This window comes from Trachurus trachurus, assembly GCF_905171665.1.
Source record: "Trachurus trachurus genome assembly, chromosome: 8".
Taxonomy (NCBI): domain Eukaryota; kingdom Metazoa; phylum Chordata; class Actinopteri; order Carangiformes; family Carangidae; genus Trachurus; species Trachurus trachurus.
This window is the reverse complement of record NC_139905.1, coordinates 9,197,218-9,217,564: the sequence shown is the minus strand read 5'-3', so window position 1 is coordinate 9,217,564 and position 20,347 is coordinate 9,197,218. Positions and strand designations below refer to the sequence as shown.

General features: G+C 44.7%; 1 protein-coding gene across 4 annotated transcripts in view; it reads left to right on the top strand.

The window, feature by feature from the left end:
* The window catches only part of LOC310989627 (RNA binding protein fox-1 homolog 3-like), a gene marked incomplete at both ends in the record, with an annotated part of 119,496 nt that overhangs the window by 24,941 nt on the left and 74,208 nt on the right, over window positions 1-20,347 (top strand). For 2 of the 4 annotated variants that reach the window (XM_083976738.1, XM_083976737.1), the window contains one exon: window positions 13,608-13,733. The exons of the other annotated variants lie outside the window; for them this stretch is intronic. In XM_083976738.1, the coding sequence (XP_083832864.1) occupies window positions 13,608-13,733 (126 nt within the window). Of the gene's footprint in view, window positions 1-13,607; window positions 13,734-20,347 lie in introns of those variants that run through there. 4 annotated transcript variants of the gene reach the window in all.

The window sequence follows — 20,347 nt, the reverse complement described above, 5'->3', positions numbered from 1 at the left end:
AACTATATTTAACTTACTATACATAGTGTCTGGAGCTGAATCAATGCCACAAGATGAACTTTAAAAATACATCACTGTTGCACTGCTGGCATTACTTCATTACCAAGAATAAAAACACACTGAGTGCCAAATTAATTACAACTAAACATATTAACTCACCACTCAAGATGGTCTCCGACTAGAAAAACTACAGTGACCATCTGTTCCAGGTAATTATAGTCATTAAAAAAGGAAACTCCATAGATGCAAACTGATTTTTACAGATTTACATCTTCAGTAGGAACCAATGAGCCACAGACAGAGGAGGGAAAACAGGAAGTGCTGAGCTGAGAGGCGGACTGACACATTACTGGTTTTAGTATTTTCCAGGGATTTGTGGACAGTAAAGAAAAACAAAGGAGAGTGCCATCCTTATCCTTTAAGCTTTAAATGTAAAACTATTCATTGAATGGAATTATATCATGATATTTGGATTATTGGATTAGTATTTCTGATGCATTAAATTCTAAACAGCATTTTTTTTTTTTTTTTTTACATTGTAGCAGGTCCAGGGGGGGCTAATTTTACCTGCTTTATATGCAGGGTCTGTAGTTTAATCTATAAACATGCTGTTGTGTAGGATGATCATATGTTTTGTGCTTAGAAACCCTAATTTGGTAGCTTCTTTAATGTTTTATAACAGACTGACTGCACCAGTGGTTTAAGATAAATACAGAGGAGTGTCAGCTTTTAGTTGAGCATGGTTCCAGGTTGATGTGGTGGGGAAAGAAGTAAAGGGGTGGAAATATTAAACAGTGTACATGGGGTTTCGTTACTGTTCATTGAAATATTATATAATCGTATAATATATAATAATAATAATCTGTATTTAGATTAATTCAGTCTTTAGTGAGATCAGTTTATCATACAGATTATTACAAGAGACATTAGTTTGAAACATTACAGCTCATTAGTTGGAGCCAGTTGTGTGTGATCAGAGAGAAACTGTGAGTGTCTTTGAGTTGAGACTCTCGTAGTGAGGTGCACGAGCTGAAACGTCGGGTTGGCACAGAAGAAGAAAGAAAGGAAGACCCTTTTTTTTTTTTTTTTTTTTTTCTAAATTTTGCACACAAAAGAAGATTGCTTTGGCTTCCTTTTATCAACACTTTTGTTTACTTGGGATGTGCCAAATGCAGGATTTAGTGTCACATTTGTCTGAGTGTCTGGCACTTCCTCTGAGCCCGTACTTCAGCGGCTCTTATTATTATCAGCCATTTTGAAGCTGTTACTCATTTTGCCAGTCATTTAGTTATTTCTGAGGTGTTGCCATTTCCATGTTGAGGTAACGCTCGGTCTGCGCGCAAGCTTTGATCATATTTTGTACAAACAGATTTAGGAAACAAAGAGGAAGCGCTGAAGGCTTCTTCAGAACCTTGGTGTTTGTAAATATTAAATGAGGGAAGAAACATTATTGCGTTTAACAAAAAGTCGACGTTCTTGAAGGGGAAACAAGGCCAAACAGAATAAAACATTATCGCCGTTTTGGAGCTTTGTGAACCCGCTCATGTAAACTGTTGACAAATTCTTTTGATTAAGTGGAAGTTGATCAGCGCGGCGGCGGCGGCTACGGCGGCGTCTTTAAGCTTCCTGCACCTTTTTAGAAGTTAAATCGTGAACGGCGAGATTTCTTCAACAAAAAGAAGCCGCTTCCTTGGCAACAAGAGAGCGATCAGTTAAGTGGAGTATGTCGGCGGCCCACCTCCGGATAATGTGTGGCGTTTTAGAAATGATCCAATATGGCTGATGCATCAGCTCTGCCTCCCCATTGTCTTCAACGCTCAACAACTCCCTCCCTTCCTTCCTCCACCCACCCCCATAATGCAATGCAGCTTTTGTTCACTCATTCTTTTAACTGTTTCTTTGGCTGCGAGTTGTCACGGCGGGACAAATTAAGGAAGCGGTAATAGGGTTATGTCAAGTAGACGGAGGTGCTGGCTCTGTGTGGATGCCTCCCTCCCTCTGTCTCCATGAAAGGTTACCGCGCTCACCGGGTTTTGTCTCTCCCGCTGTAATGAGAAAGGCAACAGACGAGCCTCTATCAGTCCTGCAACACCTACTGACAGATAGCATTTAGAGACTGGAGAAAAAGAAGCATTAGGGAAAGAGCGAGCGAGCATCACAGGAAGTAATACAGCAACATGAGCATGACTGATCACAATGGACATGCATGACCAGGAAAAACAATCCCTCTCGCAGAGGGGGCTGTGCTTAAACATTTGGCTCTATGACACCTTCACGTGTATATATGTAATTTTCTTCCTCGCAGATATGTGCCTGGCAGAGTTTGACACTTTAACATTTTCCATTGGAACCACTGATATTATGCCCTCAAAAAAAAAGGCGGCATTAAAACCAGACATCTTTTAAAATATTGAGCAGGGATCACAGCATTTTTTGCTTCAGTATATTACATTCATGACTCCCACACTCAGAGATATTACACTCACATTTCTTCCACCTCCTTTGGGCGGATTTTCTTAAACTCTTTCTCTTCGAGCCGCCATCGTTCCAGGGCAGATGTCCATGGAAAATCTGTGTCAGTGCAAGAGTCCCCGAAGCTACGTTATGATGGTGGTGGTGGTGGTGGAATGGCAAGAATGCAGGAGGTGGCAGGGTCGTTGTTGTTTGCTGCCGGTGATGTGGTCAGAGGGCAGGGTTGGATCTTAGGTAACAACAGCAGACGCTCCGGGCACTTCATGCTACACAGGAGGTTTTTATAGGCTGGCAGGTGTCCACACACAAAACACATTTACAGCCAGAGACACACCAACAGAGATACAAACACAACAAACACTGAGAGGGAAACACACTAGGAGTGGGACAGAGGCACACACCCACACACACTTTATATTTAGAGCCTCTATTTAAGTAGCACTTCTCAAAACACAGGCTTTTACCAAACAGGCGTCGTAACAAAAAAGACACTGATAGAAAAAAAATATGCTACATAAAACATTCAACAGTGAGATTTATGAAAAAGCTTTTTTTGGGGGGGAAACAAATGGTATTAGAGAGGCGATTCAAGGAAGCCATTGATTTAGCCGCTGCAGCGTCCGCAGCCTCCAGGCGCTGGTGGAAAAGCTCAGTCACCTTTAGGACTTTGGCAGCTCTGCATGAAAAATGTCCTGAAGCTAACGTGGGTGGGGCGCGCGGGGGCGGGGGGGGGGTTATATGGTCATAGATGGAGTTAGGGGGCAAGACCTCGATGAGCCCTTAAACTATCCATAAAATACTGAATTCAGTGTGTGAATACCACCGCTCTGCCATTTCATAATGGTTGAAGATGTGTTCAAGAGCGTTTATGAAACTATCACCTTGCTGCTTCTTGACACTGTGAGTCATTGGTTTAGATTTTTGTAGATTGATTAGATTTGATCGATTGATGCAGATGCTGGAAGGAGTGGGCTGCAATTGATGACTGTTCATCTGTTGATTCCTTTTAAAACAATCAAAGTAAAGTGTTCAACTCATCAACAGGAACCAAGGAATGTTTGGTATTTCTTCCTTTAAAGGGATAGTTCAACATTTTGGCAAATTGGCCCATTGCCATAATCGCTATAGTCATAGCAGTAGGTTTGTTAACTTTATTTGTCGGTGCAAGCTATTTTTAGAATGGTGGAGCAGAGTGACGAGCTGCTCAGAGCTACACTATGGAGGCTAATGGGATTTCTTGGTTTCCCTCATCAAACTCATCAAATACACAATTCAAAAACTCCAAAACGCTCTGGTGGACAAGTTGTGACCTGCACATTCACCACGCTATGAGATAATAACAGAACATTACCAGACAGTCGTTTTTGAGGCAAATGCAGAGACGGCTTGCTGAAAAACTGTCCCTGAAGGCAACGCGCATCAGCGGTTTTGCATGAATTTACCTTGAAAATGACTCAGTCTCGTAACAGTCCGTTATTATCTCATAGCGTGGTGAACGCGCAGGTCACAACTTGTCCACCAGAGCTGTTTAAAGTTGTTGGATTGTGTATTTGATGAGTTTAATGAGGTAAACCAAGAAATCCCATTAAATAGCTTGCACCGGCAATTAAAGGTAACGGACCTACTGCTATGACTATAGCGATTATGGCAATGGGCCAATTTGTCAAAATGTTGAACTATCCCTTTAATGTTAAAGTGAACCAGGACGATGGCTGAGAGGAAACTGGGATCATCCCTCTGGTGACCAGTAAGAGGAAATGTAGTTTTAAGGCGGATAAAAAATGAACCGTTTGAATCTGAGGCAACCAGTCCCGCTGACTAATGACTGTGATGACACTAATAATGTTTTAAAATCCAACTACTACACATTCATCAGAAGTAGTCAAGGTGTGTTTGATGCTAATGGTTACACGGCTACACACTCCCTCATTTCCTAACACCTCGCTTGCCCAGGCTGTCGTTTTCTTTCTGATGTGATGTGTGTGTGTTGGAGGCCGGCGCGGCCCCCGTGCGTCTGGCGGTATTGATGTACCATTTCTCACCTGCCGCTGCTAAATATGAGAGCCTGGTAGCTGCAGTGTGAACCCCTGACCCCTCTGGGAGACACACCGGCAGTCACAGTTGTGGGAAATAGGTCTCTGGTTCCCCAACTGCCTGTTTGGAGTAATGGTCAAAGGTATGCCTGCTGGAAGGGAACATTACTGGGTGTGACCAATCTGCTCCCAAATGGAATACACTTTATGTCACCGCACCAATCTATGTAATTGACTTCGCTCTGGGCTGCAGCCATTATGGTCAGGGTTGCTTCTTTGTACAGAACGTCAATGAAACCTGAAATGCACCGGGGTGGTAGATTCGGAGAATGATTGCTTCGGATAGATTTGAATTGTGGGACATTTTGGCCATAAAGAGCACCTGATATGTGTAATGTGTCTGTCAAGCGGCCACGTCCTGTCATGTCAGGTATCTTCACTCTTCGGTACTGAGAGTCTTGGAGCCTCGGCCGGTTGTCACGGCTGCCAGGTAGCATCCACTCGGGATGTTGAATGAGGGACTGATTTAAGCCTGGGACAACAGGGGAATGCAATTAACTAGGTGGCAGAGCAGAGGAGCGGCAATGCTCTGGACCCTGAGGACCGGATCTGAGAACACTGGCCTGGCTTATTGATTGGTGCTAAACTTAGCATAGATTACAATACTGCTCGGCTGCGCGTGTACGTGTGTTGTTGCACTTCTAGGTTGTAAAAATGAAGGAAATGATCGATTGGAGTTGCTGTACTGTATATATATACAGTATATATATATATATATATATATATATATGTCAGGAGTCATTCCTACAGGTATAATTATTATAGTTTTATAGTTTCACATCTTGATATTAGGTTTAGCATTAAGGCAAAAGTGGAGTAACCCACAATCAATAGCCTGGCTAACACCAGACCTCATCTCATTTTTTCGTATTTGAGGCGTGATTTACGAAAGCCCAGAGCTGTTTATTGGGTGCTACGAATGTCTATCAAATGCATCTGTACGTAGCTTATAGCCAATCGTATCAATCATACCCAATGACGTATGTAGAGCGACAGAAATCCGATGAGGAAAAAAACGCTAAATGTTGCTCTGTTTTCAAAATAAACTTGCGGTCTAAACTACTTAAAACACTTTCTAACTCTGCATCGAAAGGTAAAGCATCTGCCGCCATGTTGGATCGACAAGCTATCAACAAAGTCGCTTCGGTGTGTCGTCATCGTCTTGCTGCCCCCTTGGGTCCATGGTTTCCAGGCTGACTTGCAGAGTGAATAAAATTGCGAGGCAGCATGGGTATACCCAGGCTAAGCAATCAAGATCATCACCAACATAAGAACGTGCACCCAGTTTGGGAAAGGGCAGCAATATCAATAAAGGTTCATCATGGAATATGACATATACACCAGTTTATCACACAGAACTTTAATTTGGGGAAAATTCACTTTGATTCAGTAAATTAAAACCCTCACAAATCGAGGTACTTTGACACAGTGAAGAAGAAATCCTCTGTGGTGAAGCTTTGCCTAAAGCCAAACAAACCACATTATGGTTTTCAGTGTGTCTTGTGGTTTGGATGTGGTTTACTCACTTTCCAGTTGCACATATATTTTAATGTAAGGCGTACTGAGTTTATTTTTCTAGCAAGAAATTCTGCGAATCCATACGTGCCATCAGGATTTACAACTATAGGAATATTACAGGGAATCTCCTCAGTATCAGACCTACTACATATCACTGGATTACCTAACTCTACCTGACAGGAAGATCAACGCAGGGCAAAAAGGGACGTGTGTATGAAAAAGTCATGAGAAAACGTAGCTAAAACCTTGTAAAAGATTTGACTTGGCTGTTGTTCAGTAGTTCACTGCAGCCCCATGCACTGCCCACTCTTCCTGTGGAAACATAAAGATATATAGTGCTGGTGGTAGTTTTGTGACAACAACGCCAGTGCCAAGACTTCACAGAGATGATTCTGACATGTTCTTATCATGTAGGTGGTGATTTTCTTTTTTCAAGCTGTGGGTTTTTAGAGATAGAAAAATAATGCTTGCCAGCCCCGAGAGACCAGCTTGTAATTTTAAATACCGCTATACAAGTGCAGCTCTGCAAACATGCCCTTTTGTTCGTCTGTATTTATTTACTTCCTGATATTAAGCTCGTTTCTACCCGACCGCTCCACCCCGAGAAGACAAAATGGGCAAATGCATATTTGCTGGGTGACACATTAGCCTCTCCATATACATCCAGCAGTCACACGCTTACATGCACCATGTGACATCGTCCCCAAGAGCGACTCTCGCCGCCACTGAATTTTTCATCATTGATCTGATGTGATTTCCATGCTTGGCCGTCCCTCTGCCCTGTCAGCTCTCTCTCTATCATAGCCTCTCTCGGCCTAGAGGGCTAACAGGGCATGAGCCATCGCACCCCTCCTCCTCCTCCTCCTCCTCCTCTGCTGCCTCCTCCCCCCCTCGTTTGTTGTCTCCCACCATGCCTCGACAAAAACCCCTTCCCTGTCTTCCACCCACCACCTAGGACGATCACACACCCCCTGGCCTTAACCGCGAGCCAGCCAGACCTTTGGAAAAGAGGGTGGTAAAACGCTCGATGTATTGACGCTGACTGTCACCGCCATAAAGCTCCATCACCCCCCACCCCCCTGCCCCCCCTCCTTTCCTTTCTTGTCAAAGCAGCAGGAGGAGCAGTGTGTGTGCATGTGTGTGTGTGTTGTGCGTGTAGACGGTGTGGCATGGAGGGTTGATATATGACGGTGTGGGAGGCAGAGTCAGTGCCCCTCGGCTTCTGCTCTGCCTCCTCCGATGGAAGCTTTTTGAAACGTCCTAATATCTGGCCGGGGCTCAGTGAGCGATGGCCAGAGCCAACCTGCTGATCTTAGCACTGGGTGCATTAGTTTGCCATAAAGAAGCAGTGATTGTGAGACGCGGCAGGCGAAAACATATGAGGATGAATGACACCATATAAAAGCCAAGCTCTGTTTCAAAATCCATTAGAGAAGCAAGTGCCTGAGCTCCAAACGCAGCAAAATCCAGGGCTCCACATCCTCTCCTCACGTCCAATTGAGGCATGGATCGCAGATCACTCTTGCAGTTCCTCCCTTAACTGTCCATTTAATCAAAATTTTTAATCAATGTATTAGTACATGACAGCTTTGAGGGAAGAAAAAGCATGCTTCACTCGGTGCCAGTTATTGGCATCCAAAGATAGGTGGGAGATGAATGCGGCTCATTTGGTGCTAAGATTGAACAAGTGCTTTTTTTTCTCCCTTCCCTGTGTGTGTGTGTCTTCAGGCGCACTTTCTTCTAGATTTTATGAGTGCAGGCATGTGCGATTGTGTGCGTGTCTTTTTCCTCGTGTGTCTATGCGCTGCCATGAAATCTCCTGCCCCCCCTGTGGTACTGCCTCCTAATTACTCAGATCTGCGCTCAAAGTGAAGAAATAATGAACGAGAGCTTTAATTATGCCTCCAGACAAAGGATCCCTGATGCCTCCACAGCACCGCTGGCACGCTGAGATGGGTGAGGGCAGGTTAAACAGGAACCCTCTCCACCGGGTGCAGAAAGCTGGTCAGCCTTGAATGCAGACCGAGCCTGCAACCTGACATGATGCCGGAAAGCGCGGATATCAAAGAGGAGGAGGGAGGAGAGGGGGAGCGGGGGAACGACTTTAAAATGGACTCCCTGATTTGAAAAAAAGAAAGAGATGAGCTACATAGGTTTGTTATCTCTAACAGATATGACACAACCTTTAATTAACGGGGATCCCTGAAGCTCTGGGCCTGAGATGTAATCAGTGGACCTTTAGTGAGAGCACAACCCGCCCCTCTTTGACTACCCCCAGGGCCGGCTGATCTAGGCGTCCTCGTGCCCCCTCCTCTACAGCGGGGTTGGCTGGCACTCTGGAGATGCCAGATAATGAGGAAGCCTTGTCAGAGAGGGGCACTTCAAGGGTGCCCCTCCAAAGGCCTCGCCGCTTCTCAACAGAATCCACCAGCACCAAACACTGCTGCTTTGTTTTCTTCTGAGAGCATCTCCAGAGGTCTTGGCTGTGTGTCCAGTGGGGATGGGGGGGTAAGTGAAGGGTGGGAGGGGAGCTGGGGGAACCAAACAGCTCCCCTCTAGACTCCACAATCTCTTCTACAACTCCTCTACAAGCGCTGATCACATCAGTGGCTCAGATGAGCTAATTATACTCCACACTGTGACTAATGGCCGAGTGCGAGTTCCATATTTACTTTCATACATATTGGCAAAGTTTGTGGATCTGTGTTGTATATATAATGTTGCATAATCCTCATTCATGCATGTTTGTGTTGTTCAAACTCCGGTGGTCCTGATGGGGGAGCTGTGTCCATAGTGAAGCGAACAGTGCAGCTGTGGCAAGTAACAGAGTACATCTACTCCTACTACTGCACCATCTTGTCGTACTTGTCATCTCCCACTACTCCGTCCTTATATCACACTCAATCCCAGAGGGAAATACTGCACTTTTTTTTTTACTTTTTACTTTTAACTGCACACTGAGCGCGTGTCCTCTGTGGGTTTCAGTGAAATTCAGGGAGAGTTTAGCAACCTGAGGTACTCTAGTCGTACCTTCCTTCTGTATAACTGTATATAGACTTCTCTCAATTTAGATTCACTATATTTAAATTTCACTATACCTTTAGGCAACAAGTAAACCCTCAATATGTCCCCACTAGAGTTTTATTCCTGGCTGTGAGGAAGTGGTGGAGCTTCAGAAGTGAAATTCACAGGAAATATGATTCAGCGGTGGAATGAAACATGACAAATCCAAGCGATAGAAGCAGAAAAACCTCTTTTTTTTGTTTGGGGTTTGTTTGGGGGCGTTACTGGAGGAATAACAGCCCTGATTGAAAAGCTTTATTCATAGGGTTTAAAGTTCAACCTCATTGTCAGTGTTTTATATATTATAGATTCAACTTTTTAACAGTATTTGAGTAGTTAACATTAGCTCCTTGTCAGCTACAACCTTAACCACATGGATGCATCAGTTTAATATGATAATGATGTTGTTATATATGACTGGACTATAACACTGCAACCCCAGTCCGAATCTATTCCCTTACGGCTCCTACAATAGGCAATTATGGAGGCTAACGCATTTAGCTAGCTACTGTGCCACGCAAAAATAATTTAAAATATGTTACTCAGTGATTTAATAAACGATGCTGAGGTTTGGCAGCGCTTTATTTCGATATATATTTTGATTTCCCTCTCGTACCTCAACAGCAGCTGCTCTCTCTCGTATGTTCACATATCAACATCTACGTCTGTAGCTCGGATGGATCATTGTACACACTGCTGTGTGATTGTTGCTCTTACTTAAGTTAAGGATCTGAATATTTCTTCTTCCACTGTCAGTGTGATGGGAGTTAAGGGAAATAAACAGTCATCTCTTATGATGATTAGTGCGAGTGCGCTATATTGATCAGCGGTCATACGATAAACAGTGGAGAACAGGAATGCACCGCCGATCGTTTGGGCCCCATTAGCCGCTGCTTGTATTGCCTTTGATTATTGCTGACTGAGCTCCCAGTGCATGTGATGGCTTTTTACTGCTAGAACTGCTGCTTTCAAGCCTTTTTCTTTTTTTTGTGTGTGTGTGTGTGTGTTTTTTTTTGTTTTGTTTTGAGGAGCACATTAAAATAACACTCAACTGGCTCAAAAGACGAACCACTCCACATCTTCTGTCACGCCGGAGCTGCGTCTCCACACACAAAGACGGATGTGTTTAGTGGATGTTTTCTGAGAGGAGATTAAAACCGGATTTAAAAGCTTGTAATGCCTCAAATCAGCTGAATCTCAGAGAAGGAGGCTCGACACAAATGTGCGCACACCTGTACAAAGCCACAAACACACACACACACATACTGTACATGCAGAGTCAGTCAGTGACAATCAAAACACATTGAAGTCCTGCCTCGGAGGTTAAATCCCGTGCTGTAGCAGGCCAGCGACGCGGCGCTCACAAGACAGACGTGACAGAGTCGACAGTGACAGTGATGATGATGGTGATTGTGGTAATAATGATTATGCTGATTATTACCCAGCCGCCACAGCGATGTGGTGATTGCGCCGCGAGGAAGAAACAGAGGAAGACAAAGGCCGACACTGACTAAACTGATGATGATGATGATGATTAGGATCACGTTTTTTCTCTCGTTTGGTGATCAACTCTGAGCCTGTTTTTTTTCAATGACAGTTGTTGATCTTTCTTTAATTGGCAGCAAAGCATTGTGGGGAGGTAACTGGGGATATCTCCACTGCGTTTGAGGGCTTTGATTTCACATGACAAAAAGGGAAAAGGCACTGTTGAGAACATTCCAGCAACTCCCTTTGAAGGGAGTGATCTGGCAGTGCTCATTTGAATTATTAACAGAGCGAAAAGGGAGAGCAAAAGAGCGAGAGACAGGAAAACACACAGAGGAGAGAGACAGGAAGACGGATTCCCATCCTTAGCGGGCAACGCCAAAGCGCTCAGCCTCAGCCCTGCGTCACATGTCTGTGATGGCTGGTGTTTGCATCAAACAGTCAGGACGATTTATCCGGGGGGAACAACACTGCACACACTGGCAATAAAGATGGCTGCCGGTGGAGCCGAGCATTTATTTGAATTAGTGATGTTTTATTAGCCGGGTTCTTACTGCGGAGTTCATGAAATACAAAGTATGAATGTGTAATTACGGGTCGGCCGTCCCCCCGACGCTTGACTGGAATTATTTAATCTGCAGAGGGAGTGTCCCAGAGCGACTTAATTCTCTCTGTGGTCGTGCTGCGTCTCCCACAGCAGGGCCCCGTCATTATTGTCATTGTGGTCGAAGCTCTGAACTCAGAAGGTGACACAAGTTGCACTTGACAAGACAAGTAAAACTAAATCTTTTGAGTAACCTATGTAGTGTTTTGCAGCCTGGCAGAATTTTAGCTCTATCTTCGTTTTCTGTTTAGGACGTATTGTTTTTTTTTGTTCCCTCCCTAAACCCATCAGTAGCATCTGACATATCTGTTCTGTAAATGTCATTTTCACACAGGCTGTGGTAGCACCTGCTAGGAGCAGATTTTATTTTTCACATATGAGCTGGTTTCAGAATTATTTCTTATGTAAAAATCAAGGTTAAGATAAGAGTGACAGGCCACAGCTGATTGGTTAACTCATCTCTCCAGGAGGAAGGTTTGTGCAAACCATTATACTCTAAATCCATACAGTTAAAATAAACAAGCTTCACAAATGTTTGGTTAGTCTCCATGCGGCCCACTGAGGCACAGTTGAGCCTTAAATCTGACTTAAACACCCTGTGCAGCTGCATCAGGCTCGTTTTGTCGCCATTTTTTTGTGGCAATTTTTTTTTTTTTTTCTGTTGCCATTATTCTGGCTCTGGCACAGGAAGATAACATCCCTGTTCTTAATCCTGCCTACAGAGCCTCTGATTGTCTTGGTGGTTGTTGTTGTTGTTGTTGTTGAAAAAGCCATCAACGAGCCAGATCTATTTGAATCGCTGAAGACAATCTGAGACGTCGACTGCAATTCAGAATGTGGAAACACCATCCAAGAGATAACGATCATCCTCTAAAGACCAAAGAGTGAACTGACTGGCTCACTCATCCGTCGCCTTTAATTCCTTCTTCTTCTTTTTTTGGTGGCAGGTCAAAGCCTCGTACTCAATGATGTAAAAAAATACAGAGCGTCATGTTCTGTACAGGCTGCAAAGCACTCAGATGCAAATGAGCGAGTTTAAGAAATTAAATCTTGACTCATTGAGGTTATGTAGAATCACAAAAACCAAGAGAACACACACAAGAACCTGCACCTCGTCGCTTTGCTTCACGCTGAGACACGGAGATTATGAAGAAAACTTTTGGATAAATTTCTTGCGTTTTCCTGCAATTTGAAGCTAATGTGAGGTTTTTTTTTCATAAGCAACTGGCAGCCATGATGTAACAAATACATCATGTGCATTCTCTGCTGCCTGCTTCCCCTTTTAAAGCCGAATCAAACAGAATCAATCAAGGAGATACATTAAAAGGAAGTTGTGAGTTGTTTTTCTTGTACAGTTTAGCGTGCTCTGCAGCACATGCTTGGATGGATGCATATTTACAGCTCAGTAGATGCAAGAGCAGATGAAGAAGGATGTCACGACTGGGCCTAATAACAGCCTGTTTTTTCTTTTTTTTTTGGTAATAAATGCATTTTCCCCTGGCTTCACTGATATCTCTGCTATACATGCTGTACAGTACGTGTCCTTGAGCACACACACACACAGGCGGAGGAGAGAGAGAGGGAGAGGTGGTGCTGGCCACCGTGTGTTCATGTATGTGTTTGCAGGGTGGGGGGGCTGCAATTAAAAGGCAGCATGCAGTGTCCCAGGAGGTGCTAATGCCCAGGATCAGCTGTTCTAATGTCATTCACATCCCCTCTGTTATTCAGCCCGGTCCCGTTTGATGTATGAATCCACTGGGGACTTCTGTACACCCCCCATCCACCCTCCGCCCCCAAATGCTACCACCACCACCATCACCTCTTTTAAAACCCCCACCCTATAACCCACCCACCCAACCCCGGCTCTACAACCCCTCCTCCTCAGGCTTGCACAGAACCTCCCCTTCTGTGTCTGAATGCTTATGTTGGCTTTTATCACGCTCAAAGTAAACAGAGTCGCGCCAGGGATAGTGAGTGAGAGAGAGAGAGAGAGAGAGAGAGAGAGAGAGAGAGAGAGAGAGAGAGAGAGAGAGAGAGAGAGAGAGAGAGAGAGAGAGAGAGAGGGAGGGAGAGACCTAAAAAGAGAGAGGGAGGGAGTGAGAGAGAGAGAGAAAGAGAGAGTGCAATAGTGATAAAGGTGGAACATGCACATTGTCTGCTGCGCGCCGCTCGCCTTGCTGCTACATCTTCAATAGAGACGCAAAAATCCAGCAAAAGGGGAAATTTAAAAGGCAAGAGGAGGAAGAAGAAGAAAGGAAGGAGGGGATCCAGAGAGAGAGAGAGAAAGAGAGAGAGTGAGTGGGAGCGAGCGAGCCAGAGAGAGAGAGAGAGAGAGGAAGAAAGAGAGTAGAGCGAAAGGATCTCCCTGCTAAATGCGCAAAGCATCCCGTCACCCCACGCTGAGCTCCATGGCCAACTCCGGCTGCCTGCTGCTCTCCGGCTCCGGGATGCTACCTCACTCGCTCCAGTGTCCCCCTGCCTTCCTCTACCTGCCCGAGGTAAGACTGAAACTGAAAGCTCGCTTTTGTCGCCCCCGCGTTCCCTCTCTCTCTCCTTCTCTCTCTCCCTCTCCTCTCCTCTCTCTCTCCACCCTCCATGCCTTTCATTCCTCCGCGCGCTCCTCGACTCGACTCGACTTGCACGTGATGGCATCGCGCTCCGCTTTGTGCCGTTGACCGAGCACTTTCACCCCTTCTTTCCTTCCTTCTCCTAACCCTTGACCCTCTCACCCTGCTTCTTGTATTGAGGGGGGGTTATACCTCTTAAATGTACCCTCTCATCTCAACTCTCCCCTCCTCTCCTCTCCTCCCCCCCTCCCTCTTTGAATGAAATTAAAGCAGCGACTCGTGTGACGATGGGACCACGCAGTGTTTGTGTACATCAGCTGCCTCATGACTCATTGTTGCTTGGAAAAATGTTTTCTCGGTCAGTTTGCTGTGCTCGTGTTTCCCCGTCACTTCTGTGCTGCTGGACTCTTTACAGTCAGGTGTGTTGTGGAGGAGGAAAAAAAAAACACAACAACTTCTAAGACACTACTTCATCTCAGCTTTTTTTTTTTTTTTTAATGCAATAGGCTTTTTAACTCTTTCTGTAGCTGTTTCTGTAAAAATGATGCAGACATTATTTTTCTATTGGTGTGTGTGTGTGTGTGTGTGTGTGTGTGTGTGTGTGTGTGTGTGTGTGTGTGTGTGTGTGGTGTTACCTAATCTGACCCCGGCCTGGATCTGAATTTACAAAACAAGGTCCCAGAAAAAATTAAAATCCAGTTCAATTTAAGGTCCTTTAATGTTCTGGATGTTAAAGCTTTAGGATTTATAAACCTACACAGGAGTGTGTCGGTGCGTTTTCACTGTTGTGACGTGTAAACAAATGTGAAACTGTCTCTAAAATATCTGGTGAAGATTTTTCAATTTCTCCGTCATTTCATCTCCATCCTTGGCTGATTTTTGTCGTCTCATTATTGTCGTGATATTCCTACGATTTAAGGATATTTAACGTAGTGAAGACAGGAAACACACACACACACTTTTCATCCTGTCGTTAAAACTTCCTCATTTAACCGTGAGAATTTGCTCTGGTTCATCAGAAGGCCCACAGCGAGCTCCTCACCCTCTCCACTCATTTTTCTCATGGTAATCACGGCCAAGTGACAACACTTTGAATAATTACATATCTCTGCAAATTAACATCGATTTTCTTTTTTTTTTAAGTTGGTTGTTTTTCTTTTTTTTTTTTTGGTCCTTCTTTTTAAATTGATTCTGTCACTGATCCCCTTGTTTTGTGAAACCTGAAGACTGCAATTTTCTGAGGCGAGGTGAAAAATCAACAACAAGGTGACTCTTAAGAGACCGTGAGCCTGTCTAGCTGCTGAATTATTCACATGTTTTAATTCAGCGAGTTGGGGACGGGAGTGCTGTTAGTGCTGGGATGATGGTGGTGGGGTGGGGGCTGGGAGGAGGGTGGAGGTTGTGGTGGAGGAGAGGAGTGGGGGGTCGAGCGTCCAATTCAGTTTTTACTACTGGCAGCATGTGTTGCAGTAAACAGTGTGTGTTACTGCAGTGATGGAGGGGAAATAACACGGATGGAAACTCCTGCTTTCTCATTTTAAACCCCCTCCACCCTCCCTCTCCCCCCCCCTTTCTCCCCCGCCATCATGGTAATGGCCCTCACCCCCACCCCCTCCCACCCATCTGTCCAGAGCGGGCAAACCCCAGCGGCCAACGGGGATGGGGCGATGCGTGTGGACGACCAGGTTCCACCAACACATAGCAAGGCCTCCTCCTCCTCCTCCTCTTCCTCCATCCTCCATTTTCATCCTAAAATAATACTCTGGCTTTTATTCATTATTATTAATTACTACAGTGGAAAAGAATTTGGCTGTGTGTGTGTGGTGTCAGAAAAAAACAGGATAATCCATCACCTCAGGTTGGTGATCTGCAAACATGACAATAATCTTTTCTTTTTCCCAGATTAGTTAAATTTAATCACAACATAGAGATTTTCTTTTCTTCACATTTGAATAATTTCCTGTATTTTCATGGCTGCTGTCTTTTATATGTTTTATTTTTTATTATTATTTTTATTTTATGTCAGGTTGTAGGAAACAGCTCCTTTTCAAACCGGTAGAAATGTGAGTAAGCTTTGTGAGTTTAGGTGGGTTTACCTTCCACTACATCCCTGTTTCATCCAAATCCTGTGGAAGGCCAGTAAGCCTCTCCACTGTGAGCGTGTGTGTGTGTGTGTGTGTGTGTGTGTGTGTGTGTACCTGGCCACGTGTCTGTGTTTATGTCCACACCACAGTAGCTTCCCTTAAAAAGTCAGAGACAGAGCTGAAATTGGAACTTCCTCTCTGTTATTTTCACAAAACACCCCCTTATTTTTTTTTTAATTCTTATTTTTTTTTGGTTTCAACTCCCTTTAATGTATCAGCAGCTTTTGTTCCTTTTTTCTTTTCTGCCTTTTTTTTCTCTCCCTCCCTCCCTCCTTCTCTTTCTCTCTCTCTCTGTCTTTGCGGTAAACCCTCGCCCTGCAGTGCTGCGAGGGGAAACAACCCTCTGAATCACACTGTGGCCGACGTCTTCCCCCCGCCATCCTTTTCCTCCCACATCAACCATTCTTCGTAGGATGCTGCCCATGTTTCCCCCACCTCCCCCTCCTCACCCCCCACTCCCCACCCCCCCAACCTCCACCACCACCACCACCGCCGCTCTCCTCCTTCCTCCCCATCGCCACGGTGCAGGGCTGCAGCTCCGGCTCGTGTAAGATGACAGCCAGAGAACAGAAGGGGAATAGATTGAGGTGATAGCCTCTGCCTCACAGTTTGTTTGCATTTCAAATAAGACACTGTATTAAGTTAGGCTCCGAACAGCTTTGCTTATTATGTGTGAACATGGCGCCGCATGATATCACAGGAAGACAGGAGTTTATTACATAAAAGATTAGCAAAGCATACCTTGCCTTTATTTGTGTGCAGCAGTGTTTGGGTGTGTGTTCTCAGGCAGTTTGCTTTGATGCTCTTTGTAGTCAGCTGCGGTGCGTATAAATCCCAGCTAAATGTTTGTTTTCATTAACACAAGGAGAGACTCCCTGCGGTGTGGTGGGAGAACTGTGGGCTTCTGATTACAAAAAAAAAAAAGTGGCGGTATCACACCAGTGCTGAAGGGCCGTTCCCCCCCTCTCGACAAGGGGGAGAGTTTCTCCACCACATGGGGTGCCGGCTTCATCTTTCCGCAGGATGATGTCACTTTTTCTTCTACCGTCAATTTGTATTGTAGTGGCTCATTTCATGAGTTATGGCACGGGATATTGAGGGAGTTATGAATTACAGTGTGGGGAGGCTTTTTACGGGATGCAATGCTCGCCGCTGTAGGTCTGTATTAAAGTATAAATATATTTATGGTACGAGCCAAAGCTGACGGGGGTAGCTCAGGTTTTGCTCATGGTAGTTAGTAGCTGTCTTTAGATCCATAAAAAACATGGCATCGCATGGATTTTCTATTTACCAGGCACTGGGTGGGCATATGGCAGCGCTCATAAATGTAACTCTATTATCTAAGACGCTGCTGTTGGGTGAGACGCAGGGTGTTACTTATGTCTAAAGAGGAAAAAGCAGCAGTTGTTACTGTCTGCATGTCACATCTCTCTCTCTCTGTCTTTGCCTCGGACTTATCCGGAGATCTCCCCGTTTTCTAAAATTGCCTCGCTTTGATTTGTAATTGGATTTTCTATCATGGCATTCCGCTGCACTGATGTCTATTGTTATTGTTGGATCTATTGATTTCTTTTTTGTGGCTTCTTTGGTCGAGCTGTTTTGAATTCTCTACCCCCCATCCCTTCCCCCCCTCCTTCCCTCCTTCCTCCTCCTCCTTCTCCTCAACTGTACACGGCTTCGGTATCGTTCTAAATGGTTAGGTCACCTAGAAGAGGCGATCCTTTTTATGTCGGTGGATCCTGGGAGGACTAGCCCGGGCTCTCTGGTTTCAGCGGCCTCCTCCTCCTCCTCCTCTTCCTCCTCCTCCTCTTCCTCCTCCTCCTCCTCCTCCTCGTACCATTCCTACTCACGCTGATCTCTTTTCCACGACTGTACAGGAACTGACTCTCCCTCCTCACGCAATACACTGATACATCTGGTTAAAGGCGAGGGATGCAGAGAGGAGAGGACTGGGAATACTCGTGACACACACTCCCCCCCCACCCTCCACCACCGCCCCCACCCCCACCCCCTCCTCCCATCGGTTCAGGCCTTGATCCTGCCTCCCAAAGCGCCGCTATTCACAGGGACTTTAGATATCGAAGGATTCAGGTTGGCGGTCTCCCGGGGACGGACTAATGCGAGCGGCGCAGAGACGGCTCCTTCCTGGGGGATAATTATTGTAGGCCAAGCTGTACTATTGACAGCTGTAAATGGAGATGCTGTCTGTAACTGGGGAGGCCTAATAGGTTTTTGTCCCTACATGGGCTCTCGTTAGGCCTGTGTGGGTGCATCGGGGATGAGTTTGAGAAATGAGCCACGGGCCTCGCCGGGCTTCAAATGGGGCTCAGAGAGACCACCACCAACACCTCCCATCCTGACCTCTCGGGAAAAAGGGTTAACACACAAATAGTCGGTTCTCCCTTTTTTGATCCGACTATCAGACTCTTACACTTCATATGTTCCCATCATCTCGTCAACTAACAGCTGATCCCACTAACAAGTATCCGGAGCCTGATACATCCTCTTCCTCTGAGCCACTTCTTCCCCATTGTTGTCCAAAAACTATTAAAAACACATCAGTGAGCTACATCGCTGCACTGGGCGACACGTTCCTTCATTACCATAAACATGGTAACTGTAATTTATTTTGAGTCAATCCCACACACACACACACACACACACATACACACACACACACACACACATACACACAGTCCTACTGAGGAAAATACTCACTGCAGCAGCTACTGTTTAACAATCCGCAGCTAAAAATAGTCCCTATCAACTGCTCTATTTCTACAAACTACACTCATTAACCGTTTTAGGAAATCATGGAGACTGTTTTTAAAAATGAATCAGTGTACTTATGAGTGTTTTTCCCACTCGGGGTTGGAGAGGTTCAGACAGTGTGAGGAAGTCGGAGCGTTTTGCAGGACGAACACGTCGATTGTTTTGGTATTTTAAGGGGGAATTGTTAAGAACTAGATGAACACCATGTTTTACACTCCTGAGTCAGACTCAGATCTTTGTGATTCAGACGTTCGTTGCATCAGTTTTCACATCAGATTTCTCTCTGTTCTGTTGTTATAGATAAACATTGTATTTGAAATATTTCCATTATATCACAAAGCCATGCCTGCTTTGTTGCTTTTCAGACAATTTAGCTGAGCACAATTCACTCAGATTCAATCAGGCACAAATAAAGAAAAAAAAAGGCACAAACTTAAAACCCAATTTCATGGGCTCTGGAATATACCTCTCAATATGTTCTGTGTTTTGGTGTGAAATCATTCAGTCTTTCTGTTGCCGCCTTTCAGCTGTTTTGTCCCTTAAACAGCTGATTCATAGCAGCATAACAAAGGCGGAGGGACTGATTGAAATGTTTTCTCACTTTTCTCTGCCCCCGAGGAGAATTGTAAATCACAGCTCAGTCGTTTATTTTGAAATTTCATTTGGTGTGTGAGCGAGTGCCGCCTTGTTCTTCACAGAGACTTCACAGTCAGGCTGACTTGTGTGTGTTTTTTTTCTTAAGGCTACCCACCGTCTTACTCCACTAGACCTTTGTAAATGGAACAAAATTAAATTTGTTCCCTGTATAGAAGAATGGCACAAACACTGCAATAGATTTACTCACCAACAAAGATTTTCCTTTGGGGGGTCTGGCTGTATTTTTAATGTGAGCGTACATATTTGAGCTTACATATGTATATTTATTTGTCTCCCTGAGAGGGGTTCTTGTCATCTGTAGGTGGATGCTTGCAGGGCTTTGCATGCACGGTGCTGTGCAGTGCATCAATAAATGTGTATTTACATTTTGCCAATAATGCTAAATATCCTCCAGTCATTAATGTTGAGCGTTAGCCTGGAGTGCTTCTGTCTATATTCTGAACCTATAGTGTCAGGGAATTAGCATTCACAGGGCTGCTGATGCTAATATACTCCACTTCTGGAAAACAAAGCTGCAGTTGCAGATGTCCTCACCTCACAATAATTAGCAACTTTTTTTTTTTTTTTTTTACAAAGGTGGCAAATTCCTAATGAAGCTTTTAATTAACATCGGTGTTAAATATTTACTGCAGCTCATCACGCAGAACGGAGGAAATATGAAACCACAGGAGATATTTTCTGTTACCTGCTAATCTGATTTCCTCACTCCTGATTCTCAGGAAGTGTTTGAGTGTTGAGCGGTGATTTCAGTTTAGTGCAAGTCCTTGAAGGAGTATAAAACTTTTTTCCCCCCACTAAACTCTGGCTTTTTGTTGAATTAAAAAAAAAGTTCTCCAACCCTCAGCCCTATGTGAGCTACTCTTCGTAGAGATAATGTAAAATTGTAAAAAGCAGATTGCAAACCCAACACATCTGATGCTGCTTTCTGATACTTACCAGTTTGTGATGGAGTTTGGATGTCCTGGCTAATCT